Source organism: Protopterus annectens, chromosome 11.part0 (assembly GCF_019279795.1).
Source record: "Protopterus annectens isolate FY-2018-M chromosome 11.part0, PAN1.0, whole genome shotgun sequence".
Classification (NCBI taxonomy): Eukaryota; Metazoa; Chordata; order Ceratodontiformes; family Protopteridae; genus Protopterus; species Protopterus annectens.
The window spans coordinates 546,516,847-546,541,193 of NC_056745.1; the positions used below are offsets into that span (position 1 = coordinate 546,516,847).

Consider the following 24,347-nt stretch of genomic DNA (forward strand, 5'->3'; position numbering starts at 1 on the left):
GGCCAGATAGATTGTACGTGAGCAGAATGCAATTAGAAATCCATCTGGACAGAGTAACCTTCGAAACTGGCTTACCCAAGTAGGGTTTTGCAAAGGAAACTGGCTTACCCAAGTAGGGTTTTGCAAAGGAAACAAAGAGCTGATCAGACTTGCAGAAGGTAGTTGTTCTGTGTAAATAAAAATGTAACTGTCTATGAACATCTAACAAATGAAGTTTGTACTCCCCTTTGTTTTGATAGTTAGGGAAAAAAACTGGGAGATTAACGGACTGATTGATGTTCGCCTTGGAGGCCACTTTGGGTAGAAAGGATGGGTTAGTCTTGAGAGAGACCCTGTCCTTATGGAAAACAAGATACGGGGGCTTAACACAGAGGGCCTGAAGCACCGACACCCTTCTAGCTGAGGTAATAGCTACTAAAAAGGCAGTTTTCCAGAACAAGAATTTCAAATCAACAGAAGCTGCAGGTTCAAAAGGTGGTCCAGTCAGAGCCTGAAGGACCAAAGTTAGATCCCATGGAGGGGCGGAGTTCCTGATAGGAGGTCTCAAGAGAAACGTACCTTTCAGAAAGGTCTTACAAATCTTGGTGGAAGAGAGGGGACTGAGATTGTCTCCAATGTGAAAATAGGAGATGGCAGCCATTTGAACCTTTACAGTAGAAGAACTGGCCCCTTGCTGAAAAATATGAGATAGAAAATTGAGCACTGCTGGGATGGAAGCAGTGAAAGGGTCCAAATTCCTATGAGATGCCCAAATGGAAAACTGTTTCCATTTACTACTGTAAACCTTCCTGGTAGAAGGCTTATGCGCTGCAACCAGGATAGATCTAACTGCAGACAAGATACCGGGAAGTCCTAGCAACTAATGGAACTGAATCAACCAAGCTGAGAGCTTGAGATCGACCAGATTTGGGGGTCTCAATCCCAAAGGATGAGATATCAGATCTGGGATGGGATCCAAGATCCAAAGCGGAGCTACAAGATGTGACTGTAGGCACAGGAACCAGGCTTGACAAGGCCAGAATGGCGCTATGAGGATAATCTTGTTCCAATTGGAATCCGATTGGTTGCTATGCACCCTTGATGTCACCTCCCTGTATACTAACATTCCTCATTGGGCGGGCTTGATGGCACTTCAATATTGGCTTGACAGGGCTGAGTTATACAGACCTGGGTTCAATATCTTCTTAGTATGTTTAGCTGAATATGTTCTCGATAAGAAAATATTCTATTTTCAGCAACAATGTGTGTGGCAAGTTTGGGGTACAGCAATGGGGGCATCTTTTGCCCCCATATATGCCGATTTATTTATGGCTTATATAGAGGAGGCACTTATTTATGATCGATGCCATAACATTTACCTTGATGAAATGGATATTTGGAGACGATATCTTGATGAATGTTAGCTTGTGTGGAGGGCTGATTCTGGGTATCTTCAGGAATTTGTGGAATACTTGAATGAAAATATATGGGGTATTGAATTGAAATTGCCCTGGCATAAACAAAAAATAACATTTCTGGATGTTTTGGTCACACGTAATCCTTTGAATACATTAGAAACACAGGTGTTCCGCAAATTCCCCCAATATAATACTTTACTCAATGCATTTAGCTTCCACCCACAACATGTTATCAGGAACATCCCCAAGTCTCAATTTCTCAGGGTAAAAAGAATATGCTCCAGTACTGTCACTCATGATCATTTCAGATTGGACTTATGTGCCAGATTCAAAGCCTGAGGATACAGGGTTGGTGACATCTGTGTGGCTCGTCAGCATGTGCAACTACATGATAGAGCTGAGTTACTAAGGTACAGGGAATGGGTTCCTGATCAGGATTCTCAGATAAGGTTAATGACTACTTATGGTAAAAACACTAAATCATTTATGGATATAGTTTCAAGACACTGGAACATTTTAGAGAGTGAGGGTCCTTTTATGGATATTTTGGGCGACAAATGTTCTTTTTCCTTTCGTAAGGGCAGATCTTTGGGTACTCTGTTTAGCCACTACAAAAGTTCCCAGTATGAGAAAACATTGACACAAAGGACCATTATTGGGCAAAAGTTGGTAGGTTGCCATCCTTGTGGTCATTGCTCAGGTTGTTCACATATACATAAAACTACTTGTTTCACTAATAAAAATACTTCTAATGTTTATGATATAATTTTTTTTTGGCAATTGCAGCTCAACATGGGTGATTTATCTAGCTAGCTGCTTCTGTCAAGCTTTTTATGTGGGACAAACTTCTAGGCCTTTTAGGCTTAGAATCAGTGAACACTTGAGCGATATTAGGACACACAAACAAACCAGTGCCCTATACAAGCATATCTGTAACCATCAGATGGGTTTTTTTAGATTGATTGCATTGTGCAGAAAAATAATGATTTAATTGGATTACATCATGTTTTGAATATTAAAGGAAAAAAGTGGATTGTTAAACTGGGAGGGCTTTTTCCTCCCGGTTTAAATGAGCATTTCTGATTTGATTTTGATTGCTTTATTTGTTTATTGTTCTGATTGGCCTCTGTCCTATTCATTACCTTGTATATTAATGGGCTGTATTTGAATGTAATGGTGCTTGCTTATTTTTGTCACACTGAAGAAGGCTGTTAAGCCGAAACCGGTGTAGTTTGTTTTCATTGCCAATATAATGTGTATCTTTTAAATACACTTATTTTTAGAACAGGATTTGTGCTGGCTCTTTTTTTCGTTTGGTTGAACTGTTTTGAGCCGTACACTTGCCGTATGTATGGGTGCTTTTATGTTTGGGGGGGTTTCACCTCCTTCCTCCCCTGAAGAGGGTGAGCCTACAAGTGGCCACTTGTACCCATCTTTCCCAGCTAGCTCCTACAGGCACTCAAGCCACTATTCAAATTTATATTACCTGTGCATAGTCAGAATTGTATTCCTCCATGCCACAGAATTAGAGTGAAAAATTTCTGAATAAAAATATGACGAGTGCTCTGACATCACATATGACATTATCGTGGAATCTATATGAACTTAGGTCACATTTTCCACAGGTTTTTTGTTTTAATGAAAACCTTCAAGCAAAACACACATACTGAGCACCACCATAACCTGTTAACTTAAACACACAAAACTGTGTACATTTTCAAATAATGAAGTTTAACCCTCCTAATAATGTGCCAAATCAACAGTGGCACCCACAGGTACTAACCTAACTAATTCACTCCAATGGAGCTCTGCAAATTTACACTGCAACAATGGGCGAAGCCTACATTTTTTGAAAAAAATCAAATGATATCCTAACATTTCAAACAAATCTTCACACCTCTAGAACCATAGGGGTTACTAAAGTGTAAACAGCAAACTCTTTAACAAACTATTTTTATAATGGTAATATTTTGTAGGTTCTTTCTGGTCAAACTGGATTTTACAAGTCATAGTAAACACAGTACCTACTAATTTCATAATATTTTGCAAACATCTTACAGTATCTCTGCAACCACTGAAGTTACACACATACTTACTGTCAGCAGCATTTAGTTCATCCGAGAGTTTTCACATGAGACTAATCAGTCCTGTGTGTGCTGCTTGTTTTTAGATATTTAGAACAAAACACAAAATTTATGACAATATAAATAAATATTATATGAAAAACAGTTAATGTAGCTTTGCCTGCACTAGGCAGAGGTCAAATATCAACACAAGCTTTGTTTGTCATAGTGTAAGCTTTAAGATGAAATCATTACTCTGTGTGTAGCATTGTTTTGATATTATTAATGCAGAATTGTTTTATTACTATTAATAAAATATGAAATCAATATTTGATGTATAGAAGTGTCAGTAAGAAGCAACTGCATAAACATCTAAAGGCACTCAGTTGTAAAGTGTTAAGGTTATCCATGCTAAAGCACGTTACAACCTCTACTAGCACGTACACTAACTGCTGTCTGTTCTTGTCTTATACTCCCCTCCCAGATATAAAAAAAACAGTTTAAATGCTTTCATAAAACTAACTTTTAGCTTTAAGAAAATGTGTACTAGCTATCTTTAATTACCAGAAAAGGTGCTATCTCTTATTCACTTCTAATAATTTCAAACTATTTTTACTGAGCTGCTTTGTTCTTGTACCTTATAATTTTACATTTCTCTCAGTAAACTACATCCAAATATTTCTGTTTATTGCCTTCACCTTTAGTCCACTTGTTTCCATGGAAACATAATAAAATAATGTACTTCTCAATTGACACTGAACATTTCTTTGCCATAGGAAAATTCTTCACTACACTGTGAAAAACAAAAAATACTTGCTTAAACAAAAACTTATTAGATTAAGTCAATGGCATTAATCCAGACATTCACCTATGCAAAAGTGAAAGAAAAACTTCAACTCTATGCATGTTACAATCGGTGCATATTTTACACGCCATCCCCCACCCTAACTAATCAAGATTACATAACAGTCTATTAACTTAACCATTTTTTTTGTCCAGTCTATCTTCTCTTTTTATATGTAATGCTTGCATTTAAAAAGAAAAAAGTATTTGTTTACTTTAGCATCTTTATCACATACGACCATCACTGAAAATGATTTACTATATAACATGCAATTTATAACACTAAATTTTATACAAATGCTGTTAAGAACAAAAATTGTTTTACGTAGTTAGTTTCTCTTGTTTTTCTCTTTTTTTCTTTTATTGTCCTTCCAAACATAAATTACATGAAGTAGAGTATATGCCTGTCAGTCCCCCCACAAGTTTAACAAGTCAGCAAAAATCCAATCTTCCTCTGCCTCTTTTTCTTGTAAGGCCTCATATCACAAATATGATTGATGCTTACAGTCTCACATCTATTCCCTGATTTGTGTTGCCAGTCTCCGTCCTGTTCATCTTTATTTCCCAACCCCCGACTTCCATTTGAGTCCAAGGTACTCCCAATTCTTCTAGTAAGCTCCTGTGCTTTTCTGATTCTTTCGAGCATTTTCCTTTGGAACAGTGGAAAAGGTTTCAAAGGCAAAGTCTCTCCTTGTGCTTTATTATCAGTTGAATGATATGCACAGTCCCCTTCTACTTGATGGCTCACTTTTTGTTGGACAGTCTTTTGTATTTCCTCCTTAGCCTGTTCTGCATCAAAAAATTACTTTGATCTGCCAAGAAAAAATATTCTTAAGACAGCTGGCTACAGCAGCTTGAATCTCACAGCTGCCTCTTGACACTCCCTGACTGCTGGAGTAAATTTGCTTCTCTTCTGCATGGTGTACACAAACACTCTACTTTTTCCAATTTTTGAATATTTTGCCTTTCTGCCACAATTTATTTTTCAGGATCAACTCTCTCTGCTGGTATGATTGCATCTATACTAATACAGGCACTGGCTGCTTTCTCATGGCCAGATATGAAGCATACTTATGATATCCCTTTCAATTAACAAATCCTGCTGTGGAATACTAGTAAGGTTACTTATTTGTGTTTTCATAAAATTAATACAGTCTGCACCTTCCAGTTTCTTTAGTAAAGTAGAAATATCTCAGGTGTTCTCTGCATGCTCTGTCCTCTAACTGCAATTTTTGGCAATAGCTCTTTTTGAGCAGTCTCACAAGTCAGCCTTTTCTTCATTTCAACCTCTGATTTTTACATTTTAACAGTTCATTTTTAATTTATTTTAATCAGCTCTGAGCACATTTGACTTATTTTTTTCCTCTAAATTATTTAAAGCCATCTCTTATACCAAAGCTGGAGATTGGTCTGCTTTTTTGCTGAACAGCTGCAGGAGTCTTCCCAGTCAGTGTTTTCTCTTCATCTTTTCTAGTTGATTTTCTTTTAGGTTCTCTAAGTTTCTTTTTTGCTGGCATCAAGGCAATGTACTTACTAGCCAGTAACTGAATTTTACTAAAGCTGGCAGAATAACTAGCCCTTAACTATCAGTTTCTTTTTTCACTTTGGGAAAGCTGAAATTAAGCTGTTGGCCAGTGTGCAGCCATCTAGGAAAGTGACATTTACTAATCATTACAATTTTATAATAATGTTAGAGAAGCACTGGACAACAGCATTGGTGCTGGTGTGGTCTACATGGACTCATCAAAAGCCTTCGACAATATCCCACACACAGTATTAATCAACTGCATGACCACCCACAATGTTAACTCATACGTTAATTGGGTAAAGGGTTGACACAATGACAGCAAGCAACACGTTAAATGGAATGGTCACTTTTCCAGATGGTCAGAGACTGGTTTTGGTGCTCCCTAAGGGTCTGCATTGGGCCCATCACTTGTGTAATTTTGATTTCTTTTTTACCCAGTAAGACATACTGGTTGTCCAGATATGTAATCAACATTAAAATAGGTGCATTTTTAAATAGTGCCACTGACACTGGTAAACTAAATTCATCTCATATGTCCTGGAGATATACAAATGGTTGAGGGATAATGGTTTATACACAAGTACTGCAAAGAGTGGTGATTTGTACTTGTCATCCAAACCTGTACATAAATTTAAGTGGTTGCAGATATTACTGTTGAGATTTTTGTATATAATGACTAGGTATCTGCATAACAAATAATCTGGACTTTAAAAATAATGCTTGTGCGGTCAAGTTAAAGGCAATGCGAGTTATGAGAGAATTATTTAAAAAATGGCACTAGATCAGGGAAAGTTTTTGCTTATTTACAACCTATTATTATTACTAACAAATTACTGAATAAAATTCCTTAGTCTGTTTACATTACAAAGGACATCCAACATTGCTGGAAAATATTCAAAGGAAGTTCACCAAACATATTAATGAATGCCAACATTTTTGTTACAAAGAGTGTTTGAAGAGGTTCAAATTACATTCCATAACCTATCACTGGTTATGCAGAAAGCTATGTCTGGCATACTATGCAGTACATGATGAAGAATCCCAGTTATTGTTAAACATTGAACTGTTACAGTCTTATAAACCATTAAGAATATACATTCCTGATCGTAAATATAATATTGCTATCAGAGCCAAATTTATAAGATGATTGCTAGTGAGATCTAGGAAAAGGGTACCTCTAAATATAAGATAACATGTCACACGATGCATTTTAAAAGTCATTACACTCGATTAGAACAAATTCTGGGAATGTGGAACCTGAATACCGATGTTTTGTTTTTTTAAAGTAGTACAACTAAACTATGAAACTATCATGTGTTTTTCTTAAAAATGTTTAAATTCCTGGCATCAAGTACTGTCTGATTGAACCAGTTACTCCATCTCTCATTTCTATACAATCACCTACACTGGTTGCTGATGTTTCTCTACTACTCTTTGATAACCCAAAGCATTCCCAGAGATTATCAAAATCTCCTCTTAAATATCTAAATGAGACACTATATATGTTCGAATCTTTCATAATCTTTCACACCCCTGGATGTCCTTGGTATTTTTCTGTTGTACTCCTTTCAATTTACTCAAGATAGTTTTCTTAGAAGATTTCCGTGTCATTATTCCATACTCTAGTTTCTGATCTACTAGCTTTTTTTAAAAAATCTTTTTATACCGCTTACAGTTTTATAACTATCACTAACCAATTGGTTGATATCCTCTAACCATCTCAGAGCTAGGTTTACCAATACACCCAAGCTCCTTAAATGAATTTTGAGTTTTAATCACTGCATGCTGTATTATTCACCATTCAAAGCTATGTTTCCTAGATCTCGTATGCTTTTTTTGATATATTTATTAGAATTCTCCTCACTTTTGCCCAAAGATCAGTTTTGTCTAGATCTTTTGCAGGCATGCCCTAGCCAATGTTTATCTATTTGCATGTCATCTGCATATAGACTGTAGAACATCTCAGTATGGCATGGTATGGCAGCCAGTTAAACTTAGGAGAGAGATACTCCAGTGAAATCTGTAGCAATGACTGAAGGGACAGCCATCTGTATTGCCAGCAGTTGAGACTTAGATGTCAAATGCACTGTATGCATTTACTGTGGAAGACTATGAGATGCCCTTTTTAGATTTGTATGCAACATGCTTTACTAAGTGGCTACTATACCACATACCTTTAGTCAAATTATTTTCTCTGCTTTATGATTTTTCAGCTTATCATGCATAAATTGCCCCAGTGACTCATTCATATTACTACCTTGCTTTAGACTTGGGAAATTTACTGGGGAGGTCATAGATAGAAAGGAGGTTTTGCTGGATTGCTCTATTTGTTTAACTTCTACTGCATCAGAAATTATTACAGTAGCATTGTTCTTCTATGATTGGTAGTCAGACTGCACAAGATGTACAAAGGTCAAACGACTGCCCCTCAGGCAAATGGATATGCAAATAGAAATACTGTTGTTGGGGGGGGGGGTCTGTATCCAAGAATTACACTTAATATGTTTCAGACATTCTAGAGAGGAATCAAAAATAAAATGTATAATCAGTTCAAATAAGAACTATGTTTAAAAAAAAAAAAGAAGTTAATGTACTTACTATAACGTTCCATCTGTGTTATTTTCATTTTCCCTCAACTGACGGGCTCAGATCCAATTCCTTGGATTCAACTCAGCCACTGCTAAAGCTCGTGGCAACCAAAACCTCTCAAGCTTCTCCCTTACCCAATGCATCAACCCCAAGTAACTCAGATCTTGTTTGCTGACTTTTATTAGAAAGGAAATATTTGCAGTCAAACAGAAAGAAGGCTACAGTTGGAGCTCAGTATATATAGTACAGCCCTGTCCTGTAACATCTCATTTTTCCAGAAGTTTCCAAAGGATGGGGGTTGGTGAGTGGAGAAGTGAGGAAGAATGAAAATGGACAACACAGATGGAACATTATGGTAAGTACATAACTTCTTTATCTAATGTTATCAACTTTCATTCTATCCTCAACTGATGGGACAGAGTCCCCAGCTACCTAAATTCCACGGTGGACTCAAGAAAAGATATTCTGGAGCACCACTGAACCAAATGATGCTCTGCCTCTGGAGACCAGATCCAATTTGTAATGAGTAACAAAGGTATGGGAGTAAACCAAGTAGCTGTTGTGCACATATCGTGCATGGATATTCTGGACAGAAACACGGAAGAAGTGGCCATGGATCTAGCTAAATGGGCCCATAATGGTTTTGATGGGGTAATGCCCAGTTTATTATAAACAAATGAAATACAATCAGCCATCTAGATAGGGTAACTTTGGCAACTGATTTCCCCAATTTTACTTCTGCGAATGAAACAAACTGGTCAGATTTTCTGATGTCTTTTGTTCTGTGTAGGTAGAAATCTAATTGTCTGTGCACATGCAATAAATGTAATATATATTCACCCTTGTTAGTAAATTTAGGAAAGAATACTTGCAAATCAATGGACCGAATAATATTAGATTCTGACACTGCCTTAGAAAGAAATGAAGCATTAGTCCATAGTGCAACTCTGTCTTTGTGAAAAATCAAGTATGGTGGCTTAGAGGACAAGGCTTGAACCTCAGAAATGCATCTGGTAGAGGCAACAGCTACCAGAAAGACTGTCTTCCAAGAAAGGTATTTAAGGTGACATGTTGCTGTTGGTTTCAAGGGGGATTTAGTAAGAGTCTACAGTACCAGATTCAGGTCCCATGGAGGAGTAGGATCTCTATGTCCATGCATCACATGAATCTCACAATCTCAGCACACTTTACACCTTCCTTCCTGCTATCTCTACTGTATATATGCTACAGTTAGGTATCTTACTGTCAACTTGAAATTGTATAACATGTCGGGTCTATATTACAACCGCAAAAGTCCTAGTCAGTGAATACGGAATCATCGACACATATTACCCGAACCGTGAATACACCCTGAACGCGAATGCCCTAAACCGTGAAATTCAAAATCTCGAACTGTCAGTTGTCCAACCCCACTGCACGCTACATACTACCTACCCAAACAAAATAAATGAAGCACATATATACACTAACCAAAACCCGACTTTCAACCCTACACTAAACCTTACATACCTTACTATCTATGCACTTACCTTAACCCGCACCCTAACCCTAAGGTCCGTAACTTTCGCACACTTACCTTATGGAACTATACCCAAACAAAATAAATAACCCACACACATATACTTAACAAAACCCTACTTCTAACCCTACACTAAACCTTACATACCTTACTATCTATGCACTTACCGTAACGCGCACCCTAACCCTAAGGTCCATAACTATCACACACTTACCTTACGGAGCTATACTGCAGAAGGGCCAACCATGACAATTTGACTTTTCGGATTTCGCGCTTCAGGATGATCTGCGTTTTCACGGTTCGACGTATACGTGTCAACGTTTCCATATTCGGGTAAGTGGACCTTCTCGATTTCAATAGGGAACCTAATATGTCATGTCTAATCATATGATTTATGTATTCTTTTACCCTATCTCCCTAATTCAATGTTAAAGCTTTGATGTATGAGACTCTCCATCTTTGTAAATTTACACACTTGCAGCTGATGTATTGTTTATTGTTTAGACTGGATAGTATGAGACTTTTTATGTCTGTACTCACATCACTTATCACTGTTATATTATTGTTTGTATTACCATGTTGGTTTTAATATAATTGTGGAGCATTTCTCCCCGGGCCTCCACTGTAAATGGACTTGTGTTCAGTTTAAAAATAAATAAATAAACAAATAAAAATAAATAAATTTAAAAAAATAAATAAAAGGAGGTCTTAGATGAAAAGTGCCTTTCAAGAAGGCTTTGTTTTATTTATGAGGGGTGACAGAAGAACCATCAAAACCAATGTGAAAATTTGATATGGCTGCTAAATGAGTTTTAATGGTTGAAAAACTAGCTCCTTTTTTAAAAAGATGGGACAACAATTCAAGAATGATATGTATGGGGGTTGAAAAGGGTTCAGTATTATTTAGATAAGCTCAGTGAACAAGCCTCTTCTATTTGGTGGTATAGAACTTTTTGGTACAAGGTTTATGAGAAGATAAAAGTATTTGACCAACAGATGAAGAGAGAATAGGTTGCCTGTCTATTAATGGAACTGGAGAAACAAGGCAGTCAACCTGAAGTTGGTTATGTTTGGATGAATTATGCCTGTCGGGTGATACAGGAGGTCTGGAGTTGGATTCAAAATCCAAGGTTGGTGAAGCAAGTGAGGTCAAAGGAAGGGGAACCAAATCTGCGGAGGCAGGTAAGGTGCAATGAGGATGACTTTGCTCTTCAACATGGCAGCTTTCTGAAGGAATATCAGAATTAACAGTATGGGTGGAAAAGTGTAGAGAAGACCAGGGGGCTAATCGTGAAGTACAGCATCCCTCATTGATTCCCCCTGTGGGGGGGGGGGATTAAGGCCAAAGTAGCTGCTGCATTTGTTATTTAAGTGGGAAGCAAAATGACTGCAGCAAGGCTGGCCCCACTGATATAAAATAAACTCTGACATTCTTATTGAGGGAACATTCATGAGGTAGTAGAATGCACCTGCTCAGTTTGTCTGCTATCACATTGGATTTCCCCGGATTGTGTGTTGCTATGAGAAAGCAGTTGGATGAGCTCGCCTACTGCCACACTCTGAGAGCTTCTTGACACAAGGGGTAAGATCTGGTCCCTCCTTGTTGATGTACCAAACTACTGACATGTTGTCCATTTGAAATGCAATCATTCCCAAAGGGAGAGTATCCTGGAAGGCCTGCAATGCTAAAAGCATTGCTCTTATCTCTAGGACACTGATACATGAATTGACCTCTTCAGGGGACCAAGTGCCTTGGACTGTTTTCCTCAGAAAATGCCCTACCCCCACCCCAGCTGGGAACCGTCCATGGTCACTATGGTTTTGGCCAGAGGGGAAATAAACAGACGGCTGTGTAGAAACTGTGCTGATCGAATCCACCACATGAGATTTTTCCTGCATATCTAAGTGATTCATATCTGATAACACATGGATTGGTAAAGTACTGAACACTGTGTGGCTAGCATCCACTGAAGAATTCTCATGTAAAATCTAGCTAAAGGTACTAACATAATTGCTGCTGCCTTTGATCCCAAAGCATGATGGACCAGGTGGACTGAAATCTTGATATTGCAGATTCTCTTTCTGACCTGTGATCTTATAGTCTGAACTCTCAAGGGTGGTAGTGAGGCTATGGCTGACTTCGGGTGAAGAATTGCTCCTATGAATTCTAGATTCTGAGTTGGTTGTAGCTGAGATTTTTTTGTAGTTTATGGTTAACCCCAGAAGAGAGCAAGTCTGGAGAAGCTGGTCTCTTGCCCTTATCAACTGATGACTGGTCGGGGCAGAAATGAGCCAGTCGTCTAGATATGGAAACACCTGGAATCCTTGCAGTCTCAAGTGAGCTGCTACAACTGCCATACACTTGGTAATCAACCTGCAGGCTGTGGTCAGACTAAAGGGAAGAACTCTGAACTGGTAATGACTGGCTCCAGTCAGAAGTGCAAGTACCTTATGGATTGTCTGTTCATCATTGTATGATAGTATGCATCCTGAAGGTCTATTGAGCACATCCAGTCATCCTTGCCCAGAAATGGGAGAACAGATTGAACCATGACCATCCGAAACTTGGTTCCTAAAACTGACTTATTTAAGTTGCTGAGATCCAAAATTGGTCTCCAGTCTCCTGTTTTCTGTGGCACTACAGAGAACCATGAGTAAGTTCCAGATTCTATCTGGTCTTGTGGGACCTCTTGGATGACTCTTTTTTTCTAGCAGCTTTTGAATTTGGATTGGTGCATATTCCCTCTGACTGGGTGGAATATCAAGGAATTTTTTCAAGTTTGGAGGAAGAAGGGGAAAGGGAATCATATAACCACTGGAAGAGGTGGGCAATCGGGCCTCCTTAAAAGAGCGCTGGTAGGTTCTGTCAAAAAAAGCATCTCTGAACCCCTGGGTTTGTGCGCCACCTCTGCCATGGGGGCATCGTTGTCTATTAGAGTTCCCTCCTCTGCCTCTGGGTGCATTTCCTCCACGTGTGTCCTAGAAAGGACCCCCGGAGTCTTCTTGAACCACATCTTTCGACCACTTTGTTGATCTTTGAGGGGGTCGAAAAATGTATGCCCACAGCAGACAGGGATTTTCCATCCTTTTCACACCTGGATAGTGTCCTTCACCTTGGGGCCAAATATAGGCATTCCATCAAAGGAGCACTGACGAACAAAGACTTAAAGGGCTCTGCAAAATCACATAAGCATGCCTCCTAACGGAAATGCCTGAACCCGCTGCCCTTGAGGTTTCCCTCAGGTACATGCAAAACCAACCTCATGAAAGAAATGGAAATGGATTGTAGGGCAGCCAACTGAGAAGCCACAGATGATTGAACTTCTTCAGACTCGGATCCTAAGAGGGTATCTGACAGCTCCTTAATCAAATCTCTCTGAAGTCTTGTGAAATGTGCCAAATAATTCAGTGACTTTAAAGCGAAGTTCGCTGAAGCATAGACACACTTCCTGAATCTCTCCATCACCTGAGACTTCCTGTTGGGGGATGAACAGTGAAACTCTCCCCGGCAAGTTTCTTCTTGGTGGCTGCTGCTACAACCATGGCATCAATGGGCACTCTTTTCCCCCAAAACTGCTTGTCTACAGGTGATGCCATAATCTTAACTGGTTTCCCAAGTAAAGGCTTAGTGGTGTTGGGTTCCCTTCACTCCCACTGAAAGATCAACTCAAAGAGCACATCAGTGGGTAGAGTCATCCAGGAGGTAGACAGGCCAGTACCAAAGGCCTCCAGGAAAACAGACTCCTCAGCTGAAGGGTTGCTGGGGGTCCGGCTACCTCTCTGCTTAAGGATTTTGAGAATGTCTTCAAATGAGACATCTTCAGGAGGTGATCATGCTGACTCTTCACCTTCATCAAAATCTGTATCTTCTGTGATAGGCTCTTCTGGGAGTCCAGGTGCTTCCTCTTGCACGTCTTCTTCTTAGGGTCCTCCTCAGTGGGATGTTATGGAGAGGTATAGAGGTTATCAGAAGAACAGATCAAGATTCCCTGTGGGGAAGCCTGGGATCTTGGTAATGGCTGTCCCTGTGAAAAGACTTGGTGAGGCTCTGAACGTAAAGCCATCATGGCTGAAGATTTTGGATCCAAGGGGGTTGGATCAGAATATTCTGCTGAGGCAGAGAAAACTCTCTTCACAGCCCCCTGAAAGCAGACTGTCCTGGAGAAGGGGAAAACATCAGATCTGAAAAGGCAAGCTACTGGACAGCTGCCCTCCCCTGCTCTGAGGGTAAAATACCCAAGGTGGAAGCTAGAGCTGAGCTATCTAACGCAGAGACTCTGAAGTGCAGAAATGTCTCCAAAAGCTTCAGAGTCGACTGCAACTACTTGGGTCAAACAGGGAGGCTTCAGTTCCAAGAGCTCTCTGGATCACTCAGAGTAAACTTCGGATCTCAGGATACGACAATCCTCAGATCCGAGGTAGATGGATTTGGATGACTAGGATTCAGAGACTCAGACCACTGAAGGATTTAAAGGAGGAACCAGTATTGGGGGTGTTGCAGTAGAGCAGACTTCCTGACCCAGAGAGGTAGGATCCGAAGAGACACCCATTGACTGTGCACTGAGAGAATGTTCCTCACCAGTCTTTCCACATCATCTTCGGTTAGACTTCTGGAAGAATGAGCAGAATACATGGAAGGGGATTTAGGTCTATCCAAAAAGGGGGTAAGGTACCATAAAGGGTATTGGATCCACCAAAGGTGAATATATGGTCCTTGGCAATACAATTAAGGTTGAAGGACTTGCAACAGCCAGATCCGAAATTATCTGCTTCAGATCTGAAGAAGTCGGATCAGCCCGGATTTGAGGAAGTCAGATCAGACAATTTTGCTTTCTTCAGATCAGAGGATGAAATCCAATCTGGTTTTGATCTTTTCTGTGATGACTCCAAAGCTGAAGATAAACAGGAGGGTTTTGGAGACCCTGATTTAGTTTGTTTAGTCTCAGATTTGGATTTGGGAGACTTGATGCCAGAAATAGCCTCTCTGAAGGATGAGGGTAACAATCCCTTTAAAATCAATTTATTTTTTATGCTCAGTCAAAGCCCTGGGGTTGAACCCAAGGCAAATAGAGCAGTTTTCCTGCAAATGAAGTGGCCCTAAACAATACACACAAAGTGTGAACATCCGATAAGGGGAGTTTATGCCCACACTTAAGACATTTCTTAAAGCCAGCAGGCCCTTTTTCTGCCACAGTAAATTACAGAAGTATAAGAGGAAAAAGAAACTAGTGCTATTAAGAACTATGAAAAGTAGTGGGGAAAGAGAAAAACTAAGAATGATAGTGTAAAGGGGTAAATAGAAGAATGGTAGGTAAGTGAAATATTAATAGCTGATAAAGATTTAAGTCAAGAAAAAGGTAATTTTTTACTTAACTTTTAGTAACATTCAAGAGTGAATGGAAACCATTTCTTCCATTGAAAGTGGCAAATGAGATTTGAGGTACTTGGAGTTGATCCATTATGGGTTAGGGAGAAGCTAGAAAGTTTTTGGTTGTCACAAGCTGTAGCAGGGGCTGAGCCAGATCCAAGGGACCGGATCTGAACCCATCAGTTGAGGACAGAATGAAAAGTGACATCAGATCATACATTGAGCTAATTTTACTACAGAGAAGCAAACCTTATCTTATTTGGCTGCTAAAATGGAAAAGAACTGAGAACATAGGCAGATGTTACCATTTATATAACAGCATGATTAAAAAGTAAAAGTCATTGTTATTGCCACCAGATTTGTTGTGCCATTACATAAGTAGCCAGTTAATGATGCCCAAAGACGTAAAGGTCCTAAGTGTCAAATCATCTGTAAGAGACCACTCAAAGAAAGAGTAATACTTTTCCAGCTATATCAATATTAAAAAGATCAACATAATAGGAAAGGTCTGTCACCTGTAAACTCTAACTGCGTTACATGCAATTAACACATTATAACTAAACATTTTCATGGTATTCTGCCAAATCAGGAAAATGTTCTAAAAGATAGATGCATTGTAAAAGTCGATAAAATAGGAGACTCGTATAAAAAGCACACAAAAATGATTACTTACTCTCCTAGTTTGGCCCATATTGCTAGAGCAACTCTGAGTGTGACCTCGGAACCTTCAAAAAATATGGAATCCCAGATTTTTAACACTGCGTGTTTAGGAAGACAGGTAGCAAACAAAGTAAGGAACCATTGCATAGTGAATACGTTTGTAAGTGGTGGTTCATAGCCTCCTGAAAAAAAGAAAATTGAATGTGTAAATTAGCTCAGTAATGAAATTCTGCAAGCAGAATTCCTCATCCTACTTAGACACTGAAATATCTAGCACTCTATTTAAAAAGGTACAGATATGTCTAAGATCTTGCCATGATAAGTATGCAAAACAGATTTCCATTTCAGGGGTAAGATTTCCATGGGGGACAGACAGAAGAAAGACCATAACAGCAAGAAATCTACTGAATTCTTTATAAATCAGCAGGTCGCTGAAGGCTGGTTGAATTTCCACTCTAGTTTTAAACAGTGAAGCCAGACTGCACAGTAAGTTGATTTTTCACACACCCATATTCTAAGGAAAAGAGTAGAAGAACTGAGAGAGCAACCAAGGTGAAAATTAACTATATGAGAAAGGCAATATTTATTGCTGAAGTATCTTTTCCTTGAAGATGCATTGTTACTGCAGTCTCTTGAGTGGTGGCACTACCCCTTAAGATTGGTTCTTGCAGTAGACAATGACCATGTCACTACATTAAAAGACAATGCTCACTGTACATCTTTTAAAGATGGAATGTCCAGGTATAAAGTAGGAAAATGTGCTATAAACAGCTATGTGCTGTATAGGACAGAGAGGTTGAAGTCAGCCTTACACTCCATAGTGAAACTTGTAGTTAAGCACACTTGCAGATCAAACTCCCAGTATTCACTATTTTATTTACTTACTTTCAGGTAAGTGAGCTAGACTACGAGGCCATTTGTCAGCCACAACCTATTATAAATATATGAGAATGAGCCACAGTTATGCACAAATGGCATATTACATTAGAACTATTTACTCACACTTATTAAAAGGGTAATGCATTGATTACAAGAAGGGATTTTAAGCACTGTCCAGATACATAGGTTCATGGGTGTGTACTAGGCTAATGACCTTTTCTAAGCCTAGCTATGCATCCCAAACCTTTGACAAGTTCTGGTACCTTTGATAAGTGTAAGCAGGGAGTTGGGAGATTAAACATTTAAAAGCAGGGGCCTGGGAGATGAACCATTTACAGGCTGCCTGTTATCCATTAGGAACATAGGTGCTAAACCAAAGATTAATTGCCTGTTCCCCATCCAATTGTCCAAGTTACACTTGAATTGAGTTAGGGATGAACTCTGCTTCACATGGATGTGGAACCTATTCCACAGAAGGGGTAGTCTCTGGAATACATACCTGTCACTCCAGCAGGTCCTATTTATATTACAGGCAAGGTTTAAGTCTTTGGAATGGTAATTCTGGTGCTGTTTTTTTGGCAGTTATGCAGGAGGTTCATCAGTGTGGGGTCTGAGAATACCTTGCATGCCGGCATAGTTCTCCCCTCAACAGCCTGTAGGAGATGGAATATAGGGACAGGGCTTTGAGGCGGTCTGCACAGAACATGCTACTTACGCCTTATATTCGTTTAGTGTGGAACCTCTGTGGATGTTCCAATTGTTGGATGTACCTGGTTAGGTACATAAAAAAGGTGGCACTGTACTCAATGACAGGTGTGATGAATGCTGAATATAGTGGAACAATGACCTCCTTGGACCTAGATGTCATACCTAACTGTAGGTGTCAGGAACAGTCAAGAATTTTTAGCAAAAGTTTGCATAATTTGAAATAATTATACATCACAGATTCTGTTACGTACAGAGGAATTTACAGTGTGGGTTGGGCATTCTACATATTTATATTTACTTATTTTCATTGGTTGACTGGAAAAATATAACTGGGGGAAAACACTTTTCAGCAGTGGCCCAAGGAGAAAAGCTACACACAGAAATGATACAATATCATTTATTAATTCAAAGAATAAAAGTCACATGGGATAAGAATTGCAGCCCGGAGAAAAAAGATTCAACACACACTTTTAATAAAAATACATGAACGTAATTCAAATCCTGCAATACAGTGATGAACCTACACTGGCATAAATTGGATAAACATAACTTACATTACAATACAGGATATATTTGTGAGTAATAACACTGGGTGCTTTGATTTGATACCAAAGATTAAGCTGAGATGGAAAAATAAAAAGTACTGCAGATAAACATGAGAGAAAACAGGTATAGCAACTGGTTAGTACTTACACTTTCAAGAATAAGAAATTATATAAGAGACCTGTATTTTGAAACAGAGTGAAGGTCAAGAGGCAGAACATTCTTCCATTTAGCATTAGGATGCAATAAAAATAAGTTGCAGTTTTGGGGCTTAAGGTCAAGTTATTATCCTGGAGGTGAGCAGAAGCATAGCCAGGAGTTAAGTATTGTAGCTGCTTTTTAAAAACGTTTAGTTTTTCAGTTTATTTTGTAGTGAAAGGGAGTTTTAATGTTTAGAGACTGAGGAGGAGCAGACTCACATTTGGTGGTGAGTAAAAGTGATTTATTTTGGAAGTGTAGTTCCCAGGCTAGGAAACAATAAAGGTGTTTAGTAGACTTGGACAATTTTTTGGTTTATTTATTTATTAGGTTACAGGCAAGTAGTTATCAGTATATGGGAGTTCAAGCCAGTATAGTTATTTTAGTCTATTTATTGGTAACTTTTTGTACACAGCTTGATGACAAGTTTAGCAATTTTGTTGTAACAGCTGTCTAGTTTCATTTTTAGGTGCTATAAATTTAAATAAAGATGGAAGCATAAAGGAGATCTGATAATAAGTTGGCTGATGCAATGGTTTTTCAAGTGCTGTCACTCAGATAGTATTAACTTCTATAGCAATAACCCAAGCCTGGGTGTGGGTAATGCTGGATTTACCCACGGTTGGTGTGGTTTGGTCACGAGGGCGAAGCCTGAGTGGCCAAACAAAGACAACCGTGGGTAAATCCAGCATTACCCACAACCAGAAGTGGGTTATTGCTATTATACAAAAACATTATTTAAGAAAAAAAATAATTACTTTTATTAAATAATGGCATTGTATAATGCCTCCTTGCTGCCCTTCCGCAGCTGTCTGGTATTCTGCGGCAGTTCTGTTTTACTGCTCATGTGTATGCTTACACAGTACATCAGAGCTGTGGCCGGAAGCAACGGAGAAATCAAGATCTCCATTGCTTTTTACAAACTGTCTCGCTATGTTAAAGGAGTTTAACATAACGATACAGCTTTAAAAAATGCAACGGAGAATCTCCGTTGCTTTTTTTTAAAGCTGTCTCGCTATGTTAAACCCATTTAACATAGCGAGACACCTATAAAAAAAGCAACAGAGATGGGAAGATCTCCGTTACTTTTTTCAAAGTTGTCTTGCAAAAGCAACGGAGATCTTGCGTTCTCCATTACTGTAAAAAAAGAGTTATACTAATGGAAAAAGTCTGGGCGACCGGACCTTTTTCCATTACTATAACTCTGATTTACAACGTGCATGCTGACCAATCAGCGTGCATGTTTTGGAATATTAATGGGGGGTCATTGTATAATGTATAATAAACCATTTCTGTTGTTTTTAACAGCTTGGAGAATATGTAGAGCAACATTCAGGTGTTCATCTATTGTGACTCCCAGTACTTTTGCTTGTTGTACTATTAAGATTCTGGTGTTATTTTCAAACAGCAAATACTATTTTTGGTCTGAAAAATGTTTTGAGTTGTACAGCTGTCTCGCTATGTACTATGTTGTTAATCTGTCCCAAGTGAAATACAAATGTATGTTTTAAATAAAGGCCTTAAATTTGTGTCTACTGTAATGCCTAGATCTTACATGTTTAAACATGAAGTGTATAGAATATGTAGAAAATTACATTTACTTAATTATTTTTCTAGAAGTGATTTAAATGTTTGTACTAATGATATTTTGGTTTCTAATGAAGATATTTCTGAACTAGATGACAGCTTTTAATCTTGTGTTTTGGATACAGATGAGATTAATGGTTATTGTTACTTAGACACTACATCTGTGAAATATTCTAGTGATTTTGTTTCACCTTTTTTACATGAAGGTCTGCAACAATTTTCAGCTATGGTTAATTTTTCTTTAGAATATACACATAAAGAATTTATGCAAACTGGGAATTAATTTGTTTATAATCTATCCAAAGATGAATCCAAAAGTTCTTAAAGAGATGGGGGAACAACAAAAACTGATTTTCAAACCTTCAGATAAAGGGAATCATTTAGTAGTTATGCATGCTAAACAATATATGGAAATGTGCATGGAACATCTTAGCAATAGTGAAGTATAGTTAAAGGTGACATTGAGTGAATACCAAAATGCACAAAAATAATTTCAGAATTTACTTTTTAAAGGCTATAAACTTGGGTATTTTTCTAAACAAGATGTAGATAAAAATTATACAATGAAAATAATTCTATGGCTTATTTTTATTGTTTAGCCAAGCTTTATAAAAGTATGCAGCATCCCCCAGGTAGACCCATTATTTCTGCTACTAATTATTTTTTACGTAATGTAGGTGTATTCCTTCATAGTTACTTATTACCTTATGTTATGAAGTTACCATCTTTTATAAAATATTCTTTGATTTTATAGACAAAACTAAAGATATTGCGTGGACTGAAGAAATGTATTAGGTATCTGCTGATGTTAAAAGCTTGTATACTTCTATTCAACACCAATACGGTTTAGAAGCTGTTAAGTTTTTTTTCTGGGAGACAGTTACTAAGTAATTATGTATTGGAACTAGTTGAATTTTGTCTTACTAATAACTATTTTTGTTTTTGTGAAGATGTTTATGTTCAGAAAATAGGCACTGTCATGGGTGCATATTTTGGCCCTGGTTATGCCAATCTTTTCATGGGCCTGTATGAGGTGGAATATTTATACAGACATCAATTCTTTAGAACTTTTGTTGTATCATAGATTTATAGATGACTTAGTGTTTCTATGTAAAGGTGGTTTAGCTAATCTTCCTGCCTTTATCAAAGATTTTGATGTTAATAGGTTCCATATTAAATTTGATGGGCTTCAACAGGGTAATACCATTAGTTTTTTGGATATAGATCTAACAGAAGTAGTTGGTGAAAAAATCAAAACCAAAATTCATCATATGTTTGATAACAGTAATCATTTACTTCACAGATCTAGCTGCCATCCATCTCATTTATTGGATTCCTTACCCTTTGGAGAATTACTTAGCATTTATAGACTATGTACTGATAATAAGGAATTATATAAAGAAATGTGTACTTCTATAAACATGTTTTTGAGGAGAGGTTATTATTTGAAGATATCCATAGGGCTTTAGTAAAATTAAAAAATTCTTTGTTAGTAACTAGTATTCAAATTATGAATTATAATAGAATAAATATTGGTAGTAATTTTAGAAAAGATAAACATGAATCTAGACAGATGTATATAGTTATTTCTTTTAATGTGTTTTCTCATGAACAAGTTAGAATTCTAAAGTATTTTTGGCTATTTTTATTTAAATTTAAGGAATTATCTGATTCATTATGGAAATTTCCCATTTTTTCATTTACAAGGGGCAGGAATATACAGGACATCATTCTTTACAATAAATGAGTTAAACCAGTGGAAAAGTTATGTAATACTTTAGCTATGCTGGGCACTAGTGGTTGTACTAAATGCTTAGCATGTAAATATATAATCAATTCTTTTAGGTGTATTAATGGTGTTTCCTTTAGACCTAGAGGACATTTTACATGCTTAACATCAAATGGGCGTACCTTCATTGGAGGTTGTGCGTCAGGGCTGGTAACTCTGCACGTAAAAATCAACTACCAATCATTAGCGGACCAGAGTTCCGCTGTGGCGACCCCTAACTGGGAAAAGCCGAAAGACACAAACATCAAATGTTATTTATGTTCTTGGTGCCCCTGCAATCTCTTTTATATAGGTGATACAAAGAGAATTTTTAAACTGAGATTGCAGGAGCACATATCTTAAATTGTAGAAGGTTGTTAGCCCAATTGTGATGCATTTTAAGTTATTTCATAATAGTAACCCAGAGTCCTCGCAAGCCAGCATCTTAGAACAAGTTAATTGGGGTGTTAGTGACTCTGAGGTTAAAAATAAAAATCATTTGTTGTATAAAGTATTTACATTTTAAAATATGACACTTTAAGCCCTCATGGGCTTAATATAGAATGCTCATGGAAACTTATGACATAACTGCTTTTTTATGAATAATGGGCTTATTATACCAAATGTTTTTTAATAGAATAATTAATTAATTATTTGATTTATAGATGGTAGTTGATTAATTTGCATATAAAATGGCATAACTTTATTTCTATGATGTACTCCTAGAAGGCATTGATTGCCAAAGCACTAGAGACTAGAGACATTTTTGAATAAAGTATTTGCTGATTCATTTCAGTGTTTCTACTGGCCGTTTGTCGTATTTTCTTTGACTTTACAGTTGTTGTTTTTTCTAAAAATGACAAACAACTGGTGCCAAAACCATGGTCTGACACTAAATACTAAAAATGTGTAATCATAGCCTTCAATAAGTCAGAAATCCCTGCAAATTGTAATACTGATAGCACACCCCTAAAAGTAGACCCAGTGGTGATGACCTAGGAACACAGGTAGATAATAATGTAAACTCTGACCACCAGGTAGCTACAGTAGTGAGGTAAATCCTTTTGTGTGGCTCAGCTTATCAGTAAAGGCATGACATCAAGATTCATGGAAGTCATAGTGCCATTGTACTCAGCCATCATCAGCCCATAATCTAGTACAGTGTTCCCTTCTGCATGTACCTAATAAAACACTTACACCAATTGAAACAGCCCCAGATGTTTCTCTAAAAATTACAAAACGTAAAACACACATCTTATGCAGACTGACTAAAAGAGGGGACTGATGCCTGACCTACAAGGCATTCTCTTATTCAGCCCTGATGAAAATATTAAATATTCGCAAGAAACATTATACAAGGGTAATGCATTCTGTAGGCCTGAACCTTGTTTCTGACTCTAACAGAACTTGCTGGAGAGACAAGACTCATATCCCAAAGGCTGCCTCGTCTATAGAATAAACTTCCCTTCTTTGTAAAACAAAACGAGTCCCCTCACTCTCTTCAAAAAGAATTTGGATAAAGGATGGAGAACCATAAATCCACTCCTGGGGTACTGCCCATGTCACTTATGGACAGAGGCAGTCTGTAAAATGACTCAAGACTCCAACACCCAAAGATCCACTACCTTGACATACTTCAACCCATATATGGGAAATTAAGATATAATACTGTCATATCCTGGGTATTATTGGCTAGGCTTGTAAAGGCACTTGTGCCATTAGCCTAGTAATCACCTACAAACCTACGAACCTACGAACCTACAGCCTTAGTTTCTGTTTTTTTTTTTTAAAGAATTTAGAAGAAGATGAGATTTCTTTAGCCATGTTTCACTGGATGAGAAGGAATCCTGGGTGAAATCATTAAATTTTGGGATCACTGGGGAAGAACAGATGAGGGTGTCATCATCTGCACATTATATTATGGTTGTATTCTTGGAGGCTGTATGAAAAAGAAGTTATGTACTCACCATAATGTTCCATCTGAGTAGTTATACTTCATTTTTCTGCAACCTGTGGATATACGGATCCGTATCGGATCCGAGCCGGCAACTTTTTTTCTAGCATCTGCTCCATCCTCCCCTTACCCATAATGCCCTACCATCTCCCATCTTCCCTCAGATCGAGTTTGCTGCAACTAAAAACATAAGCAACTCAACCCAATAAACCAATCCTGAAAGGACAGGACAAGGTCTGGAGGATGGAGGGAGAGAATGTTGCAGAAAAATGAACTATAACTACTCAAATGGAACGTTATGGTGAGTACATAACTTCTTTATCTGAAGTAGTTAATTTCATTTTATCTGCAACCTGTGGGACAGAGTCCCCCAGCTACTCCAAACCTGGGAGGCCCTTATGGAAGGATATTCCTGAGCACCGCAGAGCCAAAGGATGCTCTACCCCTCAAAATCTAATTTGTAATGGAAAATGAAGGTATGTGAACTGGCCCAAGTCACTGCTGCACAAATATCGTCCAAAGGCTCCCTAGATCAAAAAGCAGCCGAAGTCACCATGGACCTGGTAGAGTGAGCCTTAACAATACCAGGAGAAGATAAACCTTTTGCTTTGTAAGCATGTGAAATACAAAGAGTGATCCATCTGGCCAAAGAAACTTTAGAAACAGCTTTTCCCATAAATGCTTTGGAAAAGGAAACAAACAATTGGTCAGTCTTGCGGAAAGACTTTGTTCTATGAAGATAA

At 38.0% G+C, this 24,347-nt stretch overlaps 1 protein-coding gene across 4 annotated transcripts in view; it reads right to left on the reverse strand.

The window, feature by feature from the left end:
• The window catches only part of TBC1D30 (TBC1 domain family member 30), a 1,459,252-nt gene that overhangs the window by 452,858 nt on the left and 982,047 nt on the right, over nucleotides 1-24,347 (reverse strand). For all 4 annotated transcript variants that reach the window (XM_044088056.1, XM_044088057.1, XM_044088058.1 and 1 more), the window contains one exon: nucleotides 15,981-16,149. In XM_044088056.1, the coding sequence (XP_043943991.1) occupies nucleotides 15,981-16,149 (169 nt within the window). The remainder of the gene's footprint in view (nucleotides 1-15,980; nucleotides 16,150-24,347) is intronic.